The 26,026-nt window shown below is 61.1% G+C and overlaps 2 protein-coding genes and 1 long non-coding RNA gene across 10 annotated transcripts in view; 1 reads left to right on the forward strand and 2 right to left on the reverse strand.

The window, feature by feature from the left end:
- Positions 1–582: 582 nt before the first annotated feature.
- Positions 583–10,112, reverse strand: TBX2 (T-box transcription factor 2). The gene is made up of 7 exons (XM_059906986.1): positions 9,381–10,112; positions 7,994–8,261; positions 6,841–6,987; positions 5,562–5,638; positions 5,289–5,452; positions 4,201–4,835; positions 583–1,985 (listed from the first exon to the last, which is right to left on the reverse strand). Exons 1-7 carry the CDS (start codon positions 9,776–9,778, stop codon positions 1,533–1,535), a joined length of 2,142 nt encoding a protein of 713 aa, XP_059762969.1. The 5' UTR covers positions 9,779–10,112; the 3' UTR covers positions 583–1,532.
- Positions 10,113–10,362: 250 nt separating this feature from the next.
- The window catches only part of LOC132355794 (uncharacterized), a 52,229-nt gene continuing 36,565 nt past the window's right edge, over positions 10,363–26,026 (forward strand). For both annotated transcript variants that reach the window (XR_009499699.1, XR_009499697.1), the window contains exon 1: positions 10,363–10,704. This is a non-coding gene — a long non-coding RNA (uncharacterized LOC132355794). The remainder of the gene's footprint in view (positions 10,705–26,026) is intronic.
- BCAS3 (BCAS3 microtubule associated cell migration factor) overlaps positions 17,179–26,026 on the reverse strand; it is a 575,869-nt gene continuing 567,021 nt past the window's right edge. For all 7 annotated transcript variants that reach the window (XM_059908366.1, XM_059908365.1, XM_059908370.1 and 4 more), the window contains one exon: positions 17,179–17,981. In XM_059908366.1, the coding sequence (XP_059764349.1) occupies positions 17,833–17,981 (149 nt within the window). In that variant the 3' untranslated portion in view covers positions 17,179–17,832. The remainder of the gene's footprint in view (positions 17,982–26,026) is intronic.

Below are 26,026 nucleotides of genomic sequence, written 5' to 3' on the forward strand. Positions count from 1 at the left end.
CCTCACTCCCCACGCCCCCAAGAGGGATTTAGATGATTTCCACCGGAGAACTTTCAGGCTAGACTTTGCCACTCTAGTCAACAACCCTGATACGGAGAGAACGTTTCTTTTTGAGGTTCAGGAGACAGAGAGATGGAAAAGGATTCTAGGGTCCGCGGTATATGGGGGACCATGGCCAAACCCCTCCTCCGAAGGGAAAGAGGGAGCAGGGAGCGCCCATCTTATCAGCCCCACCTACCCAGAGGCTCTGAAAGGGGCTGGGAGCGGGAGGCCCGGCGCGGAGTGGCGGGAGAGGCGGACAGAGGCTGGCGGCCAGCAGAGGGAGCCCGGCCCCCGGCCTGGGACGCGGACGCGCTGGGAGCGCGGGGGCTCGCGGCGGCTCGGCGCCTCCCGGCCCAGCCCGCAGCCCGCGCCGGCGCCGCCCGGCCTCGCAGCTCAGCTCGCCGCCCAAGCCTTGCAGCCGCCCCCGGGGAGCAGCTGCCGCCGAGCCCGGGGCGCCCAACCTTCGGTCCCCGCCTCCAGTCCCACCTGACGCGCTTGCGGCGCCCCTGCCCCGCGCGACCCACAGAGCGCACTGCGCCGTTCACTTCGCATTGTAGCGTTTTATTGTTTTCTCGAGTTTTTGTCGTTTCGTCTCGCTCCAGAGCGAAAAGTGAAAACCTGAGGTGGAGCCCGCGGGCCGGAAGAGCAAAGCCCGGGCGCAGGGGCCGAGGGGCTGGCGGGGTGGGAGCTCCTCCAGGGATCGGGGCCCTCTCCCGCAGCCAAGGACACCCCCCAGCCCTGTACAATATAGATGCTCATGTAAAATGAAAAAAAAAATTAAATGCTATGAGTTAATCTCTAAATATTATGTACACAGCAATGTACACCTTTGAATAAATTAATACCAATTTGCATATTCTGGGAACCTTAAAGCTTATTTACACAAATTACCATTTATTTCATAAATATCTTTTTTTTTTCCCCCTGGGGACTCAAGGCTGAAGTGCCACTCCCTCTGCTGACCCAGGGGTGGGAGGGGCGCCTGTCTGGGTGAAGAGGTGGAAGGACTAAAAGAACAGGTTCTCTCAGCTCAAGTCTACACTGACTTGAATCTTCACTGACCCCAGCACCCCTCACCCCAGATTCTCAAGCGGTCCCAGCCCGAGGCTAGGGGTTCTGGGGCTCCCCCGCCTGACCCCGGCACCTTCTGGCTCCCGAAGAGCCAGCCTCTGGCTGGGCCAGGGACGAGGCCTCCCCACAGCGCTGGAGGACCCGGAGAGGGCCCCGCCGATGACACCTTGACACGGGAGCAGGCTTGGACCAAATCCAGTGGCTCCAACGCGACTGCGTTCCTGGCAGCCGGATTCCTTCTGAAGCCCAGGGAAGTGTCCCAGGCCCTGGCTGGCTGATCGGGGCTTCATTCCAGCTGCTGCAGCCCGCTTTTTCTCCTTTATTTAAATAAATACCCATTCTGTGCTGTACATGTCCCAAGCAGCAGGGGCAGGCAGCTCAGGAGGCCTGCGCGGCAGCGGAGCAGCTGAGCGGCCCCCTCACTTGGGCGACTCCCTGCCGGGGGAGAGGGCTCGCTGGCTCTCCAGCCCACTCACCAGTCTCTGGATGCTCTGCAGTTCACTGGCTGCCTCTTTGGCTGAGCCGCTGGGCGACAGGGCCCCGCGGGGCGGGGCCCCCGCTTTGCGGAGAGCCAGCTCGGGCGGCGGGCTGGGCTCCCGGCTGTTGCCGCCTGCAGCCTTGGGGCCCTCGGCCGCCAGCCCAGTAGTGAGGAGGCTAGTGCTAGGTGGGATGGTGACTGGGATCTGGTAGGGGCTGAAGCGCAGGCGGGGCCGGGCACTGCCCAGAAAGGGACTCCGGGACAGGGAGCCTGCGGCAGCGGCGGCAGCAGCCGCGGCACTAGTGGCTGGCAAAGCGGAGGCCGCTGCGGCAGCAGCAGCCATGTAAGTGTAGGGGTAGGGGAAGAGGCCTCCGAAAGTGGGCATTGGGATTCCCTGGAAGAAACAGAACAACACAAGGGTTAGGCATCCTGCCTGAGGTGTTTCTGCAGGTGATCTGGGCTCTGGGGGTGGTGCTACAACTGGAAATCCTTGCCCTACGGTTTTTAGGAATATGAGACCAGAGCTCACATGACTGTAATCCCAAAAAAGCACAGGTAGGCATGAGCCGGTATGCCTATGGCCAAACCCAGTTAGAAGGGGAGCTCGCTTCAGGTTATGATGCACAGACCTGGCGCCATCAAGCTCTGTGCCGGGTATTACAATCCGAGTATGGGAAGGCCATTACAGGCAGCTGAACTAGCATGGGCCTTGAGGGAGGAAACAGGGCTGGCACAGGGCCAGGTGGCCAGCAGGCATCTTTGGCTGTGCTGGGAGGGAGGTTCTGCTCGCTTACAACAGTGTCCTCCCCAGCCTTTCTATCCGCAGGTGCCCCGCAGGGCTGGGGAAGCACAGGCGAGGGGTGGGGCGGGGGCCGGGGGTCTTTGTAAATTTCTCCCTCTGCCTGCCCACCTGCTCAGGGGTCTCCTGCCTGGACCAGGAGAAGGATACAGATGCCAATCAGTATATAAACTGGCCTGAATACAAAGAACTCCTGGCGGCACCTAAGTGGCAGCTGAGGAAGGAATGTAAAGTCTTTGCCTATGGAAAGCACAGTAGCTGGGAAACCCTGGACAAACACTGCCTGAGTCCCTGAGGCCCGGCTTTTGGATTATCTGACCTTTGAGATAATGTTCACTCCACACAGTATGTGGGTATGGGGAGGAGGGCAGGAGCTGACTGGGCTGGGCTTCCGGGGAGCCTCAGGCCTGGCTCAGGCAGGGAGAAGGAAGAGAAGTAGCTTAGTCAGGAATGAGAAAATATCCTTCCTGAGAAGGTCAAGCCCTACTGAGCATTCAGACATGGTGTCTCAGAGGAAGGAGGGAGGCTTCAGATCTCCCAGGTTTTGGCTCTTCCTGATGGCCAGAGGTGAGCTATCCTGGCTTGAGAACTTAACCACTAGCAGTACACCAAGTGATGCCTCCTGAGTGCTGAGTACTCTTGCCCTGGCCTTGCACCTGTTGACCAGGCTGTGTCTAGAAGCCCTGACTTCCCTGTGACCTCTCTGATGCCCATGCTTATCACCAGAATTTGTCTGAGGAGGAGGCATCACATACACACGACTCAAGGGTGCAGATTCAACCTCCAGGCCCTGAGCTCCATTTTCTGGAGGCTTCCTTGCCAGCTCAGATCCCCAGATATGTGATGTTAGTGCCTCAAACACTCACTCCACACACCCCTGACGCTGAGCTCTATTTAAAACTCATTTCAGAATCCCCTCCCCCACTTTAAAAATATTTGCTTCTGAACCAAAGGAGCCTTCTCAGATCTGAACTCCTATTTTCCTTCCCTTAAGATAAGATCTCACGGGTTCAATTTGCCAGAAACCTCAGAGGGAGGAAAATGAATGTAGAGATTCCAAATCTTTCCACAGGGAATATTCCACCCAAGCAACCAAAGAGGCCGCTCTCCCCATCAGATCTTCTTATTTTGCTGCTGGCCACAGTTTCATAAACTTTCCCCTGGGAGCTCAGAATTTCAACCTGGGCCTGGGGAACCGAGCCCCTCATCTCTGAGACATGTGGCTGGGAGAGTTGGGAAACCCGGTGTGGGGGAAGGGAGAGCCCAGTCCTTTGTCAGGTCAGAGGACTTCCTGGAGGGTCTGAAAGGGACCAGAGACATCTGGGAGGTGGGTCATTTGGGTGGTCAATTATCCAGAACATATTGCAAATTTTCCTACTCCTTTTGTCCAGCCACCTTAACCTTTCAGGGACTGACAGTGAGCCAGGGATCTTTGTTCCCAAGAAAAATGTCCTGAGGCAGGCCAGGCAAGTGGACTTACAGAAGCCCAGGGCAGCCAGAGCAGAAAGAGTCTAACGGGTGCCACTCTATGCTAGGGTTACAGGGAAGGAAATAGGCCCACAGAGGGTCAGGGACTTGCCCAAGGTCACACAGGAGTCAGAAGCAGTGCCCTTGCAAACCCTGGACCTACAATCCTAGTCTTCCTGAACCTAGGTGTGTTCCAGAGGGTCCATTGGGTCTCCCCAGGAGGGAGTCCTTGCCGGCTGGAAGCACTGGAGCGCCTATGGCATCCTCAAGCCCTATGCCTGTCTCCTCTGCCCACCTCAGTCCTCCTCCCTCCATCGTGTTGCCACCAGCTCACAGGCCTTACCTGAGATGCCAGCATGTGCTGGGAGAGGTGGAACGGAAAGGGCCCGGCGGTGCTTGCCGTGCTGGCCGCGGGACCCAGCCCGCCTGCGTCCAGCCCGGTGGCTGTCCCTGGCCCGCCGCCTCCTCCACTGCCGCCGCCTGCCACCGAGGCCAGTAGGTGGCCCATGCCCATGGCGGAGAAGGCGCCGGGGCCCATGGCGAACTGTCCCGGGTGCAGAAAGAGCGGCTGGCTGGCCCCTAGGGGCCCGAAGAACTGCTGCCCGTGCAGGTGGCCGGAGAAAGCCAAGCCCGGCAGGTGTCCGGCGCCCAGGGGGGACGCACTGTCTGTCTGCACCACCAGCGGCGCCAGGCCGGGCTCCTTGCTCTCGCCGGCCTCCTTGCGCCCCTCGTCCTTCCGCCGGGCTTCGGCGCGCTCCTTCTCTAGGCTCCGCAGGCCAAACAGGCCGTCCCCGCCGCTCTCGGCCGGCTCCTTGGCCCTCTCGGGGCTGCGCCGCTCCCGGGCGCGCTCGGGTTCGGTCAAGCGAGGGGGGCTGCCGCCGTCCAGGGCCGGGCTGCGGCCTAGCGCCTGCCCCGCGCGCTCCTCGCTCAGCCTCTCGGGCTCTGGGTCACTGTCCGCGGCGCACGACTTCTCCTCGGCTGCGGGGAGAGAGGACGCGCGGGGTTACGGCCCGGGAGAGACAGGCGTGAAGCCTCTCCCGGTGTCTGCGCCGGGCTGGAGAGACGTGCGAAAGCCTGCTCTCGGGCATGCCAAGTCGGAGGAGCTTCTAGATGCTCGTCGGGCTAAGGGCAGTTGTAGGTCACCTCATCCAAGATCTCTTATGTACAGTGGGAGAAGGTGAACCCGGTAGAGAAAACCTTACTGCCATAGAGTCACCCAGCGCCAGGGCCCTAACTCGGAGCCCAGCAGGATCTGCGGGCCACCTGGGACCGCCCTCACGGAGAGTCCTGGGTTAGAGGCTCCCAGGCTCACTGCTGACGCTTCTCCCAGGCCTTAAGTTGGCCGGATGTTGAGCACCGAGCCACCTGGCGCCCGGTGGACACCCTCCCCTTCTCTTCCCGGTCCCCTTCTCTTCCCCGTCAGATCCGCACCTCTAGTCCGGTGCAGGCGCAGGGGACTAGGCGCTGTCCCCGGGGAGGGTGGCGGTTCCCGCGCGGGGGGAGGGTCGCAGGACGAGGCGTCCGACTCGGCACCGTCGCGCTCTGGCTTGCAGTGCTCCTCGTACAAGCGCAACGACGGCAGCGTTAGCTGCTTCCTGGGGATAAGTGGACGGAGCGGGTCAGAGCGCAGCGCAGTCCCCCACCGCCCCCTTCCATGTCCTGTTCCCCCAAGCACCGCCGCAGGGCGGTCCCGTGCACCCTCACCTTTTCTCCCGCCGGCCATTCCCGGTGTCCCGGAAGCCCTTGGCAAACGGGTTGTTGTCGATCTTAAGCTGCGTGATCTGCGGGGACCGAGGGGGCGGCGCCAGGTCAGGATGCGGCTCTTCCAGCCTGGCCTGGGGCACCCGGAGGTCAGCGGCTGCCCGCCCAGAGGAGAGCCCGGGGAGTGCACACTTGGTACCCGCCCACCTGGGATAGGACGCTCCAAGCCACAAGGCAAGGTGAGGCCGGCGGGCGGGCCTCGAGGAAAGCGACCTCCAAAAACTTTATTCGAGGCATAATCCCTCAACTTGCACACACAAGCCCAAAGCTGTGCATCCAGAGTCGAAATCCGTCCAAGCGTGCACACAGGCCCACGAGGCCACTCAAGTTAAACTAACCCGGAACCTGAGCAGGGCGCAGACGGCAGAGCACACGCAGGTCAGCAGACACACACAAAGTCAACCACACTCACGGGCTGCACACATGCAAGTACACACAGGCAAAACAAGTGCCCAGGAAACCAAACGAATTCACACGCCTCCACACGAATCTAAGGCACTCCAAATGGTGCACGCATATCCGCGTGGGACAGACACATCGGTTCACAAGGACAGAAAAAACGACCGGCAGGACACTCAGACACTGTCGTTCACCCGAGAGTGGTGCACACGGGCACAGGCCTAGTGGGGTGGTGCTTTGCCTCTCTAGAGAGAGGGTGTAGAAAGGCAGCACGCAGAAAAGGCCCTTTCACTTGAAGGAAAAGTCTCTAAGCACCTCCCAAGGGGTCCCGGGCCTGGACTGACCCAGAGAAGGATGGCGGGGTGGGGGCTGTCACCTGTCCCGCCCTCTGGCTCCCCCAGGAGAGTGAAAACTGGGCCCCCTGTTCCTAGCGTTGGGTTCCTAGCAGCAGGAACGCCTGGGCAGATTGCCTCTGGCGCCCTCTTTTCATTTAAATTCCCATCCCTGAGCCAAGAAATAAACGAATAAAATGTAAAAATGTCAGCACGGCCCGGAGTCTCTGCTAATTGCTAAGTAAATATCCCCACCCCAACGAGCGCCCAGCTGCTCGCGTGCCCGGGAGGGCTCGTGGGTACATGTCGCGGGCTTGCGAGAGAGCCTGGGGGATTTCGGAGGCTGCTGCGCTTACAGACGTGAGGCTTGGTGCTCGGGAGTGGGCCGTGAGGGCGCGGGGGGCTGCGGGCGGGTGTGAGTGGAGGGCTGGAGCCTGCACGTGGGGGAGGGCATCGGTGCAGGGGCTGGGCCCGCCGCCGGTCCCGCGCACCTTGTCGTTCTGGTAGGCAGTGACCGCGATGAAGTCGGTCTCGGGGAACACGTAGGTACGGAAGGTGCTGTAGGGCAGCTTCAGGATGTCGTTGGCTCGCACGATGTGGAAGCGCGGTTGGTACTTGTGCATGGAGTTCAGGATGGTCTGCGGGGAGGGCGCGGGTCAGCCGACAGCCCCCCCCCCCCCACAAGCCTGTGACCTGAGCATTTCTGTTCTCTGGGGACCCGACCTCTTTCCATCTCTCTCTGTCTCTCTCAGGGTTTTGCCTTCCCCATTCCACCCCCCACACTTCCCCGTTTTCTCCTGTCTTCTCCGCTTCTTTTCCCTCCTGTATTACTTTTTCTTTTATTTTTTCTCTCAATTTTCTTCCTCACAGTTTCTCTATCCATTAAAAAAAAATTTACCCCAGTTGAAAACAGAAAACAAAATAAACCCCCCTACAATGCCACTCTTAACCTCTCTTCCTGGGCTCACTGCTAAGCCCCTAGTAACCCCACGGAGAGAAGATTGGGACCTTCGAGGGCTCATCGACTGCCCTACCTCCGGACAGCAAGTCCCTTTTGCCCCATGAACTCCCCCCTCCCATTCGCTGGGGCCCTGGCTCAGGCAGAAACGGTGAGAACCCCAAACTCCCTCCTCCTGGTCGGGCAATCTGCCTGTGGGAGGAGGGAAAGGAGTCTCAGAAAAGGTATGGAGGGGGCTGTTTTAACTTTTAAATCTCCTCGTTTGGGGAGAGGGATGGGAACCCGGGTCTTGTTCACGGGGAAGGGTGAGGACAAGCTGAGGTCCTGGGCAGGGCTTCCAAGTTCAGAACCTAAAGACCAGCGGCTGCACGACCCAGTTCCGGCCGCACCTGCCTCCCGCTGGACTCTAGGAGGGGCTTTGGAAGGCCTGACGAGAGCTCAGGCTGTGAGCAGCCTGGAGCTTAGCGGCCCCCAACCCCACCATTCTCCAGGCTTGCAGAGTAGAGCCCTCTGGGCCCAGGCCCAGCCGGCACAGGCCACAGGGCAGTGACCTGGGCAGGGGCACCCTGCCGGTTCGGCAAGCGCTCCCCTCTGGGGAATCCCGCGGTCTCCTCTCCTCCCCCCACTGCCTGCAGTGCCCGGTGCTCAGTCTCCGACCCCAATCTGCACATCCGCCCTGCACTCACGAAGCCGTGCTTGTCGGAGATGTTGTTGGTCAGCTTCAGCTTATGGAAGGCCACCGGCTTGGCCATCCACTGCTCTCCTGTGGCCGGGCTGTCCGGGTGGATGTACATCCGTTTGGGCATCTCGGGGTCGGCCTTGCCCGCCACCATCCAGCGCGAGTTATGGAATTTATACCGGCAATCATCAGCGGCCACGATGTCCATCAGCAGGATATATTTGGCCTTCTTGTCCAGGCCGCTGACTCGCACCTTGAAGGGAGGAAACATCCTCCTGCGAGAAAGGGAAAGATGGAGACGTCATGGGACCCGGCTCTCTGTCGGAGGACCCCTCCCCCTCCCCCCCACACACCATTGCCTGGAGCTTCCCCACCTGTGTTCCTCTGTTGTCGCTGCTCTCCCCCTTATTACTGCCTGGGAGACACCACCTGCGGTTGTTATTCCTGGGAGACCCCATTTCTGCCTGTCAAGACCCTCTCCTATTTATAAGGTTTCCCAACGGCCCTATGCTCAGATCTAGTGACCCTCTTTCTCCCTCATCTGAGATGAAAGCCGAGCTTTCATGAAAGAAATCCAGGGCCTTTATAAATACACCCGCTTCTCTTGACTCTCCCTGAAATCCGTTCAGGGGATATATCCACTTGGGACCGAAGCTCTCATAAATAAATTCGGATGTTGTTTGTTTGGGGGAAGGAACTGGGTTACAGCGCCGAACAAGGACCCTGACCCTGAAGTTCGGGGGAAGAGGGTGAGCCTGAGGCCTGGATTCTCCGTATCTGAGTCAAAGGCTTGAGTGGTTGGGGACTGTAGTTTTCTTCCGGCCTTAAGGCCTAGGGCGGCGTGAGCGTCTGGAGGTCCTCGCTCCTCGGCGCGGACAAGGCTCCAGGCCGGGTCAGGCTGCAGCCGGGCCGGCTCGGGGCTCGCTGCCGAGAACGCAGCGACCGGCGGGAACCAGTGGGCCAGCCTGGGCCTAGCAGGGTGCGAGTCTCATTCTGGGCTCCAGGGTCGGAGGAGAGTGCGGGAGACGCTGCATCTGCCCGGAGCACCGAGCCAAACTCGGAGGCAGGAGAGCGAGGCCGCGGGGCTGAGGAGTTGCAGCCGAGACCGCTGGAGACCCGCCAGGGCCAAGCCGCGGGGCCTCCTCGGCTTTGGGACTTATACCGATTGGGGCTATTTTGCAGGAGCATATTTTCGTTTTCATTTGGGAGATTTCGATGCTTTGGTTTAAAAAAATTCGTTCGCTGCCAAATAAGAAAAGTCAACTTGGTTGTCTAAGCGTGGTGCGGGGGCCCGAGCGAGCAGGGAGCCGAGAGCGGCGGGCTCGGCGCTGATGGGTGCTGTCGGGTGCCCCTCCCGCCCACCCGCGCGCCCTCCGGCCAGCCGGCCGCCCTACCTCCCGGACTTGGTGATGACCATCTCGGTGCCCAGCTTGTGGAACTGGTCCCACAGCTCCTTGGCCTCCAGCGTCACCTTGGGGTCGTCCTCCACCTCGTCCTCAGGCTCCAGGCTCTTAAGCGAGCGCAGATGCGCAGCGGGCGGATGCGGGCCGAGTGCCGAGACGTGCAGCCCCGCCTCGGCCGCCGCCGCTGCCGCCGCCGCCGCCGCCGCCGCCGCCCCCGCCAAGCCGGGGTCGGGCAGAGGCTTGGCCAGCGCGCCGGGCGGCAGTGCGAGCGCCGGGAAGAAGGAGGGCTGCGCCGCCGCCAGGAAGGCGGACATGGGGAAGTCGGCCGGCCGTGGCGCGTGAAACGGGTGGTAAGCCATGGCGCTGGCCGCCAGCGCCGGCTCTCTCATCGGGACATCCGGCCCAGGCGCCCGGGGGCCGGGGCCGGGGGCGCGCGGCTCGGACCCCCGGCCCGGGCGGCGGCGCACGCGGAGGAAGGGCGACCCAGGTGGCAAGCGCGGTGGCAGCTCCTCCCGGTTCCCCGTCCGGCGCACGGCGAGGGACGCGGGGCTCTGGGCGCGGGGGCGGCGGGGGCTCTGCGCGGGGCTGGGCTGGGCTGGGCTGGCCCGCTCCGGCGCCGGGGACCACGCGCGACTGGTTAGATCTTGTCGTGATCTCTGGAAAACTGTGACTATCTCACATGTCCTGCCCTGCTCGGATCCCCTGCGCTAACGAGCCAGGCCCCCCTTGATTGCTGATTTTACGCTTTTTGGACCAATTGTGGGTCTCCGGGGGCGGGGTTTTGACAGCTCAGGCCAAGCTCCGGCCGGGAGGGGGGGCCGGGGAGAAGGTGTCGGAAGCCTCAGCAGTAAGAAAACATGTCAACAGAATAAAATATTAACCAATGACGGGCCAGCGAGCCCCGAGACCCCTCCCCCTGCCCCGGCCCCCACCCCGTCGCCCGCGCCCGCGGCTGCCTGCGCTCGAACAGGAAAGCGCGGCGGGCCGACCCGACCTGCCGAAAGGGCCTGAGGCGGGGGGCGCCCGGGTCCCAGGGCCCTGGGGAAGGACCCCCAGCCGCAGGCCGCCCCAAGTGCAAAGCATTGACACGGCCCAGAGAGGAGAGGGGGCGCCCTCCTTCTCCCGCGCCCGGCGGCCCGGCAGCTCTGGCCCGCGCCCCAGCTTGGCCTCCGACCCCGCTCCCGGCCGTGGCGCCGCCCGGGCCCCTGCACTCCGGAGGGAGGCTGCGGGTGCTGGAAAGAGAGGCCGGTGGGCGGGCGAGTCGGGAGGCGCTGGCTGCCGAGGTCCCGGAGCGGAACCCAGGTGGCGGGAGCTGGTGAGTGGAGCCGTTGCAGAGCACTGGAGGGGCCGGCGTGGGCGGGAGCGGGACGCGGCCTTTCACTCGGGAAACGCGGGGACCCCTTAGCCCGCGCCTCCCCTCACAGGAAGACTCAGGAGGAACCGGGAGTTCCGGGAAAGCCCTGGACTCAGCCCAGTATCCGCCTGCGTCCCCGATCTAAGCAGAGCTCTCCCACTGCCGGGAGAGCGGGTCCTCGGGGCTGGGAAGGTGTGAGTGCACCTTCCGCCGAGCACAGGGCGGCAAGGCGCGGGCGGATCCAGCCCCCAGGTTCTTGACCCGCGACCCAACGAATTTTCGCCGCATCCGGTACCAAAGACACAAGTACCCCTCATTCTAAACACCGGCATCCTCTCTCCTCCACTTTCCTAGAATTTGTTTCCAGCTCTCGAAAGCTCACATCTCCCAGGTTCAGTAATGCCGAGTAACGAGTGTGGGGGTCTGAGCGTCTGTGCGCACCTGCGGTTGAGCCTCCACCCCCCCTCCTACCCCCGCCTGCCGCAGTTGTTCTCAGGCAGCACCAGTATTGCCTCCCGCCCTTGGTGTGTGTGTGTGTGTGTGTGTGTGTGTGTGTGTGTGTGTGTTTCGCGCCCACTGTGGTCGTGCCTTCTGTGCGCAGCGGGAGCCGAACTTAGGGCGTGCGCCCAGTGAAGCGGCTACACACCTGCCTTGAATCAGTCTCAGGCCTGACACTGATTCCTGGAGGTCGCGTTCCGAAGGCAAGACGGACCACGCACTAGACACGGGTGACACTTCTGCCCGCACAACCAATGCAAAGGCGGGTGAGTTCTGCCGGAGCGGGTTTGCGCCGGCGTTGTGGGCGCGTACAGCCCACATCCAACAGTGTCCCATCCGCTGCGCACACCAGTCGCAGGGAATCCTGTCGCTGCACACGCAGACCTGCCGTGTAAAATCTGATCACCACGGCAGTGCGGGTTGGGGACCGGCCGGAGCGGTTTGGCCTCCCCGAACTTTTTTTCTACTTTTCTGAGCCGACCCCGGAGATCTCGCTACCCCCCTACCCAGCGCGCAACAGGGCGCCGCCCCCAAAGGGTTTTTCTTCACGACCTCACTCTCTACTGGGTCGCTCCTCTCTTAGTGCCTCCTCTCTGTCCAGAACGAATCTTCGACTCCGCGCTGCGCAGTCTATGCAGCCGGGGCAGGATCCGTTGCAGCTTTGCACAGGCGAAGTCCTGCCGGCTCCGTCTTAGGCGAGATGTTGCCCCTGGGGATGGATGTGTGTGGACAGGTTTGCGCAGTTGGTGAGGTGACCAGATAATAGCCAGGGCAGCGTTCCGGAGCCAGGAATCCGGGCACAGGCCTGGGAATCCGTGCATGCACTCGCAAAGTCGTGTGTGTACACGTACTTTCGAACTTGCAAGAATGGCGTGTAGTATACCTAAGTGTGTGCAATTTGGACATTTTCCTGGAGAAGGTCTGTAGCTGGTCCGGGGTCCAAGGCCCAGGCAGTCTGAAACACGCTGGTCCGGGTTGTTCGCCCAAGAAACCCCGCGGCGACGATGCAGCGGCTGCATTTGGGGACCACAATCCCACCTGGCCACGAGCACTGGGCCACGGACCTGCCCTCCGGCGGCCACAGGCTCTTTCCCGGCCAGGACCCCATCATCTGCCCTGCCCCGTCGTCCCGCAACCAACCCGAGGTCGCTACAGCCGCTCTTAATATTCTGAATTTCCATCCCCCTTTCCCCCTACCCCCAACACCTCCAGCCAAACTCTCCAGCGAGGACTATCCTTGGCTCAACGAAAACCCGCGAAGGGGAGGCCCAGGAGGCCCCGGTGCTGCGCCGTGCGGCGCCCATCTCCCGCTCGGCCCCTCCCCCCACCGGGTCTAACCCCCCCTCCTCTTCCCGGGAACAGGCGCCTCTGGGGGGGTCCCCGGGGCTGAGAGTGCGTGTCTCTTTAAGAGGCCCTGGGGGGCGCCTCGCGAGCCGCCCGGGGCTGGAGGGGGAGGGCACGGGCGGGGGCGGCTGGCGCCAGGCGGCCGAGGCTCCACAGCAAAGCTCCGGCCCCTGTCACTTCGCATCGGCCGGGCCCCGCAGACAGGCGGGGGACGCGCGCTCAGCCGCCCCTCCCTCTCCCAGGCCGTCCAGGGCCCGGGCGTCGGGCGGGCGCGGGCCTCGGGCCTCCGGCCCGTTGCACGCGCTCAGTAAGCTCTGTGCTTCCCGCAACCCGGAAATCGGGCGGGGGCGGCCTGGGCCGGGTGTGGCCGTGGTCCCGAGCCTGGCCTGGCTGCTGTCCGTCCTTGGCCCCCTAACCTTTCGCGGGGTCAAGGGGCACTGCTGGGACATTCCCGGGATTGGTCCCCGCCCGGTGTCTTGGTCTGTGTGACTGGGCGTGGATCTGCGTGCTCCTACATGGAGTGATGGCTTGGGGTGTATGGTCCTGTGGCAGAGGGGACGTGCGTCCGGGTAGCGGGGCGCTGGCGTGAGACTGGTACTGAGTGCGCGGTGGCTTATGAGTGTGCCCGGGCTAAGCTCGGGTGACGTGTGTGGCCCTATGCCGGTGACCAGTAGTGGAGGTGCCACTGGGCGCGTCCATCCTCGTCTTGGCCTGTGTGTGTAGGAAGAAGGGGCGGGGAGGATAGACAGAGTTGCTCCCCATCCCCGGCTTCCCGGCCGGACCCGCGCCTCCCGGAGCCTTGGCGCCAGCCAGCCCCGTTTAGTGGCCGGCCCGGCTCCCCCGTGGTCCCGGGTCTGGCTGGGGTGGGGGCCGCGGCCTCGATGACCCCGGCCCGCAGCGGCCCGGCCTGTCCCGTCCACTTAGACAAATTGCGGCTGACAGGCTCGCAGTCTCTCTGGAGTCGCCGCCCGTCCGTCGCCTCCCTCCCGACCCAATTACCCCGCGCAGGGTCGGGCCAAGTGGCTGGGATGGGGCGGGGGGCGCGGGGAGAGCGGGAGGCGCGACCTCTTCCCGGCTGCGTTGTGGCCCAGGCCTTGCGCCGGGACAGGCGGCGGGGCCACTTCTTCCGATTACGTCCCGGGAAGTGCCTAGGCAGCACGGCCTCTGCGGCCCAGTCCCCAGTCTTCCAGGCTGACGCGGAAGCAAGGCCCAGGCTGGCAGCTCTGGCGCGGGACAGCCCTGGCCCTTGAGGGTCGTCGCTCTGCACCTGAGGGCAAGCAAGGTCACAGGGCCCGGCAACCCAAGACTCATCCCCGCCAGACTTCGGACGACTTCCCCAGAGTTTTGGGGATTCCATAACCCTGAGAGCTCCAGACTATTCTATGCTCTGGGGTCGAGGTCCTCGGTTCGCAGCAGTCCGCTTGGGACGCAGGGGTCGGTAAAAGTGAGGTGCACATCTGTGGACCTGCCAGTGCGTGGACGAGCACGGGTGTGAGATCATGGGTGTGGGTGCCTGGGATCGTGGCAGAGTGAACAGGCCACGCTGCTGTGTGGCTTGAGAGAGGGGGCAAAGCACAAAAAGGACCCCCCTAGGACCAGCCCACCTGCGAGAGAGGGGCGGGGCTGGCCTGCGCACGCTCACCAGGCTCTTGATTAGCTTTCGCCTAGAGCGGGGCCATGATTCCCTGGAGCAGCTTCGGGGGTAGTTCTCGACAATCCGGGCTCCAGCGTCGCCTCACCTGCCCTCCCTCTCCCCCCCAAAGAGCTACCTGGCCTCTGGTCAGCCTCTGGGCCTCCAACCAATCTTTTGCTTTTTTGACCTGCAGCTTCCTCTTTGCCTGCTTGGACCTTGTTGCTCTTCTTCGCTGGGTGTGCTCCCCTCCCCCGACTTTACAGATGAGCCCAGAGGTGCAGTAATTTACCCGAGGCCACACAGCTACCGGTGGCAGAGCTGGGATGGGACCCAAGAACCTTAAAAAACAGCAAGGCCACTCCTTAGAAGCTGGTGATGTCATTGCTGTCCCACTAGCTACACCTGCTCCTGCAGCAATGCAGTACTGAGACTCCAGGGCCCCACCCTCAGGCTGGGCTCTGGCTTTGGATACAAGACGGTACAAGATGCTCTTCCCTTTTGCCCCTAGAGTTTCCAGCTCTAGGTCTGCAGGAGGGGGCTGCCTTCTCAGTTTCACGGGGACAAAGGAGCAGCTTCAAAGCTAGCCAGGGGCCAGGGCTGGATGCTCTTAGGAGTAGAGAATGGGGGTGAGTGGGCTCAGAGTCTTGGACTGTGTGCGGGCCCAGGACAGGGAGGTCAGTGCAGAATGCAGTTCCTCTAAGGGAACTGGCCTGGGCATGTGAGGAGCATGGAGCAGACAGGGGTCAGCAGATTAGCTGTGTGACTTCTTAACCTTGGGCAAGGCTTCTTTCAGGCTCAGGCTTCTCATCTGCAAAATGAGAACCGAATAGTGCTCTTTTGGGTGCCTTCTAGTTTAGAGATTCCCTGATCTGTGAAAATCAGAAAACTCAGCAGTGAGAAACCATTTCCAATCTTAGACTGGCAGCTGCCTGCTCTGGCCTCTGCTTGCTTCCAGAGGAGCCGACACTAGTGTTTGACAGAGTGCTGTGCACCTGCATTTACCTTGGGACCACTGGGCCATTTCTCCAATCAATCCCAGACAGTGCCCTCCCTCCCTGAGCTGCCCCCCCAGCTCCCATCAGCCTCCTCGCAAACCATGAAGGTATTTTTTCCTCCATCAAGTTGAGAGAAAGTCCATAGTGATTTGCCTGTTGAGCAGGTAGCGCTGTAAGAATCAGGGAGGTCACATGGCTTCCTCAAGGTCACCTGGTCAGGCCACAATTAGATGCATGTTCCGACGGCCTCCTAGGGTAATGCCATCATGGGGGTCTGCTGGGGCTGCTCGGGGTCAGGTGGAGCTGGCCCTGGGTGTTATCTCTAGAGGACAGGAGGCTGGCTGCTCCCGGGCCAGTGGGCAGTAAAGCCCCCCACCCTGGGGCCCAGTCTCACTTCCAGCTGATTACAGGCTGTGGCAGGGTCTATAACCTCTCCAATTAGCCGGGGGCCAGACCCAAGGCCTCTCTGATAACCCCAGCTCCAGTGGCAGCCGCCATGGGGCCAGCTTATCTGGCCTCTCTTATCCTCCCCCTTCCCCCACATACTCAAAGAGTTGCCCTAGCTGTGAGCAGATGAATAACCAGATTGTCCTGCAAGCTCAGCCGGCAAGTCCAGCCCTACACCCACCACTTTCCCTGACTGAAGGAGGCCACAGCTGTTTTGCACCCCCTGGAGGGAAGGGGCTGAGCCAGGGAGGACTCCTGGCTCTAAGCTGCCAGCCGGTCCCCTGCGTGGTTGGAGAGCGCTCCTGGCTGTCCGTCTTTGCCCCATCCATGTGCCTAGGGTGGGTTCAGAGGGCCTGACCCTTCCTTGAGCTCTGGACCCATCCCCAAGGAGCCAGGCCATGGCCAGTGTGCATGGGCAATCTGGTGGCATGCCCCTCCCTCCCTCCCTGTCCCCTTTTGACTGAAACACTGCTCTGGCTGGGGTGGGGGGTATGCCAGGCACATCAGTGTCTCCAGCTGGGCTGGAACGGGAAAAGCTGCTGCCGTCCCGCAGCCCCGACTGGGCCCAGGCCTCCTTCCGTTCCCAGCATGCCTCACTCTGGCATGTGATTCCTCACCCCGCAGGTTCCCAGGCAGGAGGGACTGGCTTCAGCCACCCTATGCAGGGCCATCTACTGAGCCTTCAGAGCCGAGTGTGATTCAGGTCCCCCTTGTACTAGCATGCCCAACTGGTCGGGTGGAGGGCACTGAAGATTTAATCTCTCCTCAGGCGCCAGGGTTGGATGGGGTGCGTGCAAAGAGGGCGGGGGCCCTGGAGCTCCCCCGCTCTGGCTGGATGGGAAGGCCTGCTTGTTTGTGAACTCAACTCTTCTGTGGCTGTTACATTAAACTTCACGCCAAACCACACCTGGATCAGTGGGTTTCCTTCAATCCTCCCAGGCCTCTCCGGGGTCTCAGGGAAGGCGGGACTGGGGCTAGCATTCGTCTTCTTCTTGCTCAATACCCCTTTTCACTCCTCCTGCTCCTGTCTCCTTCCTGCCACTCACTTTAGGTCTAGAATTGGGAGGTGGGAGGGGAACCACATCAGGAACTTGTCATCCAAGGTTCCAGCCAGGTTTCCTGGGACACCCACCTTCACCTGACCACCCGTCAACCTTCTGAGTTTGAGGAGAGGTAATGACAGGGAGCCTGTCCCAAAGATGAGGCCAGAGTCTTCATCAGGCTCTCCTTCCCACAGCAGCCCAGAAGCACCTGCCAAGGGCCTGACCAGCCCTGACTGCCACAGCCAGGGAGGGTCCGGGCCTGGGGTGCCCCCAGAACTCAACGGCTCTGGTAACAGGCAAGAAGGTCAGAGAATGGATTTAAGTCAGACCCTACCCCAATTCAAGAGCAAACCTTCTCCTTCCTCCCGCCTCCCTGTCTCCCCCTCAGCTGCACGTGTGGAGCAGGGACACACGGTCAGGCCCACAGGACGCTGCTCAGCGCTTGGAGAGGACCCTGACCCCAGCAACTCAGGGATGGACACCAACTGCAGCGTGATTTATTGAACAAGACGTGCACTTTTTGACAGGGCCTCAGTAACCAGGGTTTCCTTCACTGAACAGTACAGGACCAGGGTAAAAGGGCTTACAGACAAGAAAGACAAATCCTTTCCATGAGCCAAAGGGGAAAGAAAAGAGGAAGGGGGGTTTCTTCTTCCTTCCTCCTTCCCTAATACTCTGGGCCTCAGTTCAATGCCAGAAGGAGGTTGGCCAAGGGAAGCTGGGCAGCGTGTGCCAAAGCCAGGAGTGAGCTGGGGCTGTCGCTCAGGGCCAAAGTGCCCGCCGGACCACCCACCCTCTCCCCACCCAGGCCCCCCAAGGGTTTGGTTAGAAAATACAAAAGCGGGTCCAATGCAGGACATCGTGTGCAAACGGAGGAGGGGACGGAGCTTCTGCAGAGTCTCTCTCAGCCACGGCCCCGCTGATGGGGGGCAGAGGTCATAGTGAGCCGAGGTGCTTTGGAGAAGGGTCTCTTCTCGATCCAGGGAGGGTGGGCGGCTGTTGTCACGAAGCTTGGGGAAGGTGGTTGGTAAAAGACGAGCAGAGTCCGAAGGGCAGGACCAGAGGGGGGACTTCTCTCCTCCCTCCAGCAGGTGAGTGGGCCAGCCAGTCAGAAGCAGGTTGCTGGTACCTACGGGAAGCTGGTAGGGAAGAGGCTGAGGGGCTGACTCTCGTTGGTGGGCAGTGGAGATCGGTAGCCATCGAAGTTTCTCGGGATGCTGCCGCTGGTGGAACCTGAGCTGTTACTCAGAGTCTCGATGCTTCCCTCTCGCTGTAGCTCTGCAAGACAGAAGAGCGGGCCAGGCCCGGTCAGAGTGCAGTCTTGGGGAGGCGGGGGTAGCCCCTGGGCCGGGCTGCCTGCCTTGAGGCACCAATCTGGGTCCATTTACATCCTTCTGCGGGGGGAAGGACGGGCCGGGTGGCAGCTCGGGTCACAGGGAGGCTCACCCTGAGGAGGGCGAAGCCCCCTTGGCTGGCGGGCTCCAGTTACTCCCTCATTGTGGGAGCCCCTTTAGCCAGAAGTATGGCCGCCCTGATGATTTGTCTGGACCCCACTGCCATACATGGGGCATGTGCTCAGCCAGCATGCTCCCCCAACTCCACGAGAGGCTCCTGTCCTGGAGCTGCAAGTCTGGCAGGAGGGGAGAAGCCAGGACATGGGAAGGACCGACGCTTCCCTACCCGATCTGTCTCCCTCCCCTCCCCCGCCAGGGAGCTTCAACCCTGGCTTAGCCACTCACTTGCTCACTTGTTCTCACCCACACAATCTGCCGGCTGGCCAGGTCCCGGTCCATCTGTGGCACCTCCTGGAAAGTGTCCTGTTTCCCTTCAGGAGGGAATGCCAGGTTTGAGAGGGGCCTACGTGCCTGGAGTGCCTCCTTTCTCCCTTCCTCTGGGCTCCCAAGTGTCCTGGAGGCCCCCCAGAATTTGTATGCTCAGAGTCAACCTGGGAAGCAGGCAAGGAGGCTCCCATCTCCTCCTCTGCCCCTTCCCTGGCATCAACACAGCCACGCTACCATCTTGGATATGGCAACTGGCTCCATCTCATTCAACTCTGGGCAACTTACTCAACTGCCCCACCATCTCTTGATCCAAGACAAGTACTGGGGTAGGTGGGCTGGGAATAGACTTCCTGGTATGCCGAATGCAAGGAAGAGAGAATTACTTCTTGGCTTTTTGAAAGTGGCCAGTTCCTATACCCTTTTCCTCACAGTGGGCTCCGAGATGTGGGCACACACATCCCTGGGCAAACTCTGGGCCCCAAGCCAAGATGTGGTACCTGCAACCTCTCCTTCCCCAAGGTACACCTGCCCGGGACTGAGGGGGTCTTGCCTGTCCACCCCAGGAGCCCAGGACCTCAAAGCAGTCATCTGAAACAGCAAGGTGTGCTCAAATGTTACACTTGTCTGGTCTCTTTTATCTCCAGCCTGCACCTGCTTCCTGGCTCCCTGCCACCATACACACGCAGCACAGCTGGCTTTGGTTAGGGAATGGGTCATGGCCTTTACTCCTGGGCCGGCCATCACCAGTCAGCCAGGAAGTAACCACCGACCCCCCTCTCCCTGCGGGCGACCCCCAAAGCACCGTGGTGACCCAGTAGAGGCAGCCACAGGCGGGCTGGGGGAGTCTGGGCTGCCCTCCTTCAGAGCAGGCTCCTAGTCCTGTGTGAGGCGGGAGGGGCCCTAAGGCTGCACCAGGCACCACTCCGGGGCCCGGGCCCAGGCTGGAAGGGCGTGTGTGCCTGAACACCAGAACCTCTCAGCAGATGGGGGTTGTGGACACAGGCTACAGGCCTGGTGATGGCCCCTGATCTCCAAGAGACACTGGCTGCCCCGTTGGGCCCAACCCCGAGATAAGTCGAGAGTTATGTAGATGTGGATCGCCCTCCAGCCTCACCCTCATCTGGGAGTCCAGGCCATTGTGCCGAGAGAGGGACAGGACAGGAAAGCAAAGAACAGGCCCCGGGATTTCTGTATGGAAGCGTCAGGCTCCAAGAAAGCTCCCTCCGCTCCCTTCTTTCCCGGCAAGCAAGCCGAGGGGTCTGCGGGAGATCTCTGATTTCAGAGGCCCTGGCCCTGGTGCAGGCCGTCCCAGCACTAGGGGGCGCTGGCAGCAGAGCCAGGAGGGCAGGAGAGAGGAGCAGTGGCCGCAGCAAGACGAGCAGGGGCTTCCTGAGCCTCTGGACACCAGGTCCAAGGAAGAAAGCCCCACATGAAGGAGCAGAAAAGGCCACCAGCATGGGGAAGGTTGGCTCCTCTCCAGACCTGGAAGACAGGCCCAACGTTCCGGAGGCCCAGCACCGGCACGTCCCCACTAACGAGGAAGCCGAGGAGCCGGGAGCCCAGGACCAAGCGTGGCACCCGCTTTGCCCCTCAGCACAGGCCCGCAGGGACCCCACCCTGCGAGTCTGGGCGGACACCCCTCATCCCATCCTGTGACAGCGCAGGGACGGTTGCCAAAGGGACCTACAAGATGAGTTTGCTGCTCTTGGGGGCCAGGTAGAGCCTGAGCTGCCCTGCTCGTGTTTTCTCTTTACCAGTGAGGCCTGGGATGTGAGGGAAGTGGCCCCATCTCCCAGGGCGACCGAGCTCTGGTGAATTTATATCCCGTACATCTCCCCGGGCCTCTTCCCTCCTCTCCATGCCCACGGCCACTGCCGGGTTAGGCCTGTGCTTCCTGCCTGGATAATTTCCAAAGCTCCCTTCTGGTCTCCTGACCTGCAGATGCCCCTCTCCAAGCCACCGCATCCCAAAGCCGGAGTGTTCTCTCTAAAGCACAAACTTCATCTTTTCCTCTGCTTAAAAATCTTCATCGAGGGGCTTCCCTGGTGGCGCAGTGGTTGAGAATCTGCCTGCCAATGCAGGGGACACGGGTTCGAGCCCTGGTCTGGGAAGATCCCACATGCCGCGGAGCAACTAGGCCCGTGAGCCACAACTACTGAGCCTGCGCGTCTGGAGCCTGTGCTCCGCAACAAGAGAGGCCGCGACAGTGAGAGGCCCACGCACCACGATGAAGAGTGGCCCCCGCTTGCCGCAACTAGAGAAAGCCCTCGCACAGAAACGAAGACCCAACACAGCCAAAAATAAATAAATAAATAAATAAAAGGAGTTCCTTTAAAAAAAAAAAAAAAAAAATCTTCATTGCCTCCTAAGGGTCCTCAGGATAAGGTCTAAACCCCTCAGCTCTATCGAACTGCCTTCCATGACTGACCCGCCCCCACTAAGACCTCACTAACCTCACCTGTTATTGGATTTGAGGAACCAGTAATGAGCTTGGGCAGTCTGGGGGCCTCTCCAGGCTGCCTCAGGCCTCTGGGCCTGTGCTCATCCAACTCCCTCTGTCGGAAAAGCTCTTCCCAGGCTCCCTAGGCCCCTAGGACGCCTACTCGTCTTCGAAGCTAAGCACAAGCACGAGCCTGTGCTGTTGCCCTGGCAGAGCCCGCCAGGCCCCACTGCGCTGTGTACCGGCTCCTGCCCCGGGCCCTCTAGCACACCGTGCCCCGCCTGCTCACACGCGTGTCCCCATCCAGGTGGAGAGTCTCTCGGGGGCCAGTTCTGTGCTTTCTCTCTCTATTCCCTAGTGCCAACCGCAGGGCCTAGAAGACAGCTGGTGCTCAAAAAACATTTCTCGAGTGAATGAGTGAATGATGTGGTAAGGAGATGTGGCGCTTCTTCTGCAGCGTGACTACCAGTACAAGAACCAGGGGCCCGGCTGGGCCTGGGCACTTTCCTACATGCGTCTGTCAAACCCCTTTCTCTTCTTCTCACTGAGGCAGGACGATGGGCGTGTGCAGAAGCGGATGTGGATGTGGAAGAGGGGTGCGCACACGGCTGCCCCTCGGCTCGCCCAGCCGCCCAGCCCTCAGAGCAAGCGGCAAACGGAAGCGTAAGGCCTTACCTGCCTCCATCCTGAACACATGCTTTGTTACTGTTGGGTTGCTCACGGACGCTGGGCTGTCGGCATTTTTTTTTTTTTCCTTTTTTTTTCCCTTGTGAAAAGAAAAGCACTGAGGAATCTTTTGGGAAAAGACCTGGACAGCGATGGAGAAGTACACTGATCTCTGCAAGCGGGAGGAGAGGGTATCGGGAGGTGTGGGGAAGTCATACTGGGAGGAGGGTAAGCTTGCAGCAGAATGCTGCAGTGACATGCATGTGTAGGGGCCTGGGGACCAGTCTTGGGGGTCCCAGAGATGGAAGTGTCGTGACAGAGCCGAGATCCCCTTTGGTGAGGGTGATGGGTTGTGGGGGGGGGGGGGGAGAGGAGCCACACATGGAGGAGGAGCAGCTGGGGGGAGGAGAGAGAAGGGGCCCCTGGCCCATGCGGTGCCGGATGGCGGCCCGTGCAGGTGGGATGCCAGGAGAGGAAGAGGAGACAGAGAAAGGCAGAGTTTTCGGGGACGCCTCCGGATGTTCTGACTCAGTGGCCCAGCTTCTGGCTGCCGCCCTCCTCCGCCAATCCCAAGACCCCTGGGTCTGAACAGCTCTCCTGCAGCTGAGGTGGACCTGTGGGGAAAGCCCACCAGAAACCTGCCAGGGCTGCAGGAGAGAGAGCTGGGGGCTCTGTGGTGGGGGACTAAGTAAGCAGCCCTGGCAGCCTCCCCACTCAGCGGAAGTATGTGGATTCTGGCCGGTGGGAAAAAGCTAGCTCTAAAGGGGGCTGCTCTCCAGGCCTCAAAGCAAGGTAGGGGATGCGGAGTAGCTCCTAGATAATGGACTGGACTCGGACAGAAAATCTTATTATGACCTCACATTCTCCAGCGCCTTTGTGCGCCTGGGAGGTGGGTGCTGGTCTCCCCATCTTGCAGGCAGCAAAACCAAGGAAGAGCAGGAAGCCACTGGCTCTGGGTACACAACCCCCCCAGAGAGAGAACTGGGGCCGCTGCAGGCCCCAGGACGGCGATGTGACAACTCCAGAAACCGCTAAGGCTGGCTCCAACAGGGGGGCAGTGGAATGAGCAGCAACCAAAAAGGAGGCGCCTCGGCTCTCATGACGTAAGCAAAGGACCGAGAAAGCTCAGCCCTCGTGTTGCCCTCACTCTCTATGGAGGCTGGCAAATTTCAAAGGTGTCAGAAGCGGGCAAAGAGGTGGCTGGCCTCGTTAGGGAGAAGCGACCCTGGTTCCCTGGGCATGTATGCCAACGGAGACCCAGGGAGCATGTGAGGAGGCAGGAGCTTGGCTGCCCTCTCTCGGGCTGGGCCACGCAGGGTGAGGGCGCCTGTCTTCCGTCCTTCACTCCACCATCACCCCAGCCCCTCATCTCCCGGCAGGATACTGAAGGCCCCTTTGCAAAGGCAGGAACAGCAGACTGGCTCCTGGGAGCTGTGGGTGGGTGCCGATGAGCAGGGCAGGGCTCCACCCGGGGAGACGCAGAGGATGAGGCAGGAAGGGGACCGTACACGGCACAGGAGACGGCAAGGGGGCAGGGCATGAGGAAGCCCCCCTCTCTGGTCCTCCCCTCTGGAGCGCTGGTCCCCAAGGCTGCTTCACCCTGGAGGTTCCTCTCCCTGGCACCGTCCTCTCCCCTGGGTACAGACCCTTCACTCCCTTGAGGCCGTCCAATGCCTGCTAAGGCAGGGACTTTTGGGGACAGACCGGGAGCAGGTCTCTCTTCACAGAACAGTCACTGTACTAAGCGCTATGGTCTTGGTTCCCTGATCCCTGGGGAGGGGGTGAAACGCTGAGGACACAGGGTCTATGTGAGCTTTGCGAGGAGCTGGGGGAGCCCAGGAGGGCAGGAGACCCCAGGGGCAAGGTCAGGAGTGAAGTCCTACTTTGGGCTTGACCTTCTCCAGGCCTCCTCCAGGCCGGATGGCAGTGAGGGTGGCTGGCCGATCAGAGACCCCGAGGGAAGCCCCTTCGGCTTCTGGTGGGTGAGGGCACTGTGGAGAGCCCGTCTCAGGACTTGGCTGAGGACGGTCTGTTTCTGGGATCTAATGGGGTCAGTGAGGGCAGTTCTGTGTGTGTGTTTGGGCGGAGGGTCCCTGGGACCCCTGGGGTTCAGTCCCCAGGCTTCCCTGGCGCTTCCCTTGCCACAAAAGGAGTAGCATTTACTGCCGGGCCCCTCTGGTGTGCTCAGAGGCTCCAGCAGGCCCAGCTCTGCACACTCAGCCTCACGATGCAGCTCATTAAAGGGATTAGCAGAGCACTTCTACTGGGCCCTGGCTGCAGCCACACCCCCGTCCCAAGCTGACCACCCAGGCGGCCTGCGGGGAGTAGGATGAGGCCTTGGGGTGGAGCCTTAGGCGGCACCCACCACCCACTTCCAGCAGAGAGGAGGGAGAATGCCCCCCACCCCTACCCCTCAGCCTCAAGGGCCTGAGGAGGGGGAGGGCAGTGTTGGCCCAGGCTGGGGAGGCAGGTGAGGGAAGTGGTTAAGAGCACAGGCTCTGGGCCCTGCTACCTGGGAGATCTGGGGCAAGTTACTCAACCTCTGTGCCTCAGTCTCCTGCGCAGGAGGGTAACAGTGTCTCTTTCGTAGTGCGGTTGTAGAATTAAATTAAACAATGCATGTAGAGCGCATCATAAAGTGCTTAAAGCTTCCCATCGGCAAATGTGAGTTACTCTTATTGCTGCAATTGTATTAGTGCTTGTGATTATCCACAGGACCTCGGGGTCCCTCTCCATCTTCCCTCCCCAGCAGGTGTCTCTGCCATCCAGGCCCCCACCGGTTCGCGCTCCCCCTTCTCCACTGGATCTTGGGAAAGAGTCTTTCTTTTTAATCAAGAAATGGCCTGAAGAGGAAGATGGCAGATATGTGTTTACAGCTTTTCATTTCCCTCCTTGCCTCTTTGAAAATACCCTCTTCCAAGCTGGAAAATAAATTTCCAACCCTGTTGACGTGCATTGATTTTTCCCTCCTGCATCCACCTCCCAGTTCTCCCCCGTCAGCAGGGCCTGTGGTTAAGCCCCTTGTCTGGGTTGGGCTCAGTGGTACCCCAGGGGAGTGGGTGGCCCCAGAGCACGGTACAGTCAGCCAAACTGCCCCATCTTGCCCAGTGCCTGGCTCAGAGGAGGTCTGCATACAGAAATGGCTTCCATCCTCTTCTGCCATGAGGGTTCTTGGCTGGGAGGTTGAGGTCAGGGGGTGGGGTGGGGGGAAGGAGGTCCTCTGAGCAGGAGATTAGCGATTTTTAGCATCTTCCCTGAAGGGGATATACAGAGAGGAGACGAGGGGACCACAGGACTGCTTCAAGTTCAGCAAGTGGATCTCAACGGGGTCTGCCCCAAGCAATCGACTTTGTCAGCAAGGGGCCTGCCAACAAGGGCCTGGGACCAGCTATGCAAACTGGGGCTTGGAGAGAGAGGCGCTAAGGAGGTGGGGGGCTTGACTGCATCCTGCAGGTTCAGGAGGTTTGTCAGCTTCCTGGTGCTGGAACCCGAAGAGATGATCCAGAGGCCAACTAGGGGGTGGACACGGCTAGGGGCTGCTTGTCTTACACCGGCCCTGGGCCTGGAAACTACTGCTCTCTCTTCCAGAGAACAGGAGTGGCTCAGGGAGGTGGGGGTCTCTTCAGGAAGACAGAGATGGAGTTGCCTGAGATGGCTTCTGGAAACCCTGACAGCTCTGTCACAGACCACACTCTGGGTTGGAGCCAGCCTCAGCCCCAGGGCACTTTTTAGGAGGTTAAAAGGGCAGCAGTTAAAGGAGGCAGCCGGTAGGGAGGCCTCGATTTTCTTCCCACCCTGACACACCGAACTGAGGCTGCACAGCTCCCCTGCACCTTCCCTTCTCCTGTCCCCTCAGCCCTGCCGTATCCCACCCTCAGGCTCCCCCCTCAGGCTCCAGAGCCTGCAGAGAGGCCAACAGACCAGGGATCCTCTTCATCCACCAACACCAGGTCTCGGAAGGATGGGGGCTGGGGGGTAGGGCTGAGAAGGTATCACCTTTCTCCTCCAGCAGGGGTTTTTATTCCCCTCCCAAGCACACTTGTGGAAGGAAGGAGGGCAGTTTCTTGAAGCTGAGGGGCTGAGGATGAAAAGGCCCTTCCGAGTTCAGATAATGGGAATCCTGGTCTGGGTGATGGAATGAGGGAGTGGATGAGAAGATAGCTAACAATGGCCTGGGTATCTCCAGGGCTTCACACCTGTGTCTGAGCACAGAGCCCTGGCCCACTGATTCCACCTCCTTCTGGTCATCTCACTGCACACTCGGCCTGGGGTCCCTGAGAGCTTGTGCCAACGGCCCGAGTCCTGCAGCCAGTGGGCAGATACACGCCTTCCCTCCTGGCAGGAGTCTCTTCCAACCCACAGGGCTCCCACAAACACGCTTTCTTATCTCCTTGCCCAGCTCTTGTTCCTGACCCCGCAGGTACTGAGACCCAGAA

The sequence above is a fragment of the Balaenoptera ricei genome, chromosome 20 (genome assembly GCF_028023285.1).
Source record: "Balaenoptera ricei isolate mBalRic1 chromosome 20, mBalRic1.hap2, whole genome shotgun sequence".
Lineage (NCBI taxonomy): Eukaryota > Metazoa > Chordata > Mammalia > Artiodactyla > Balaenopteridae > Balaenoptera > Balaenoptera ricei.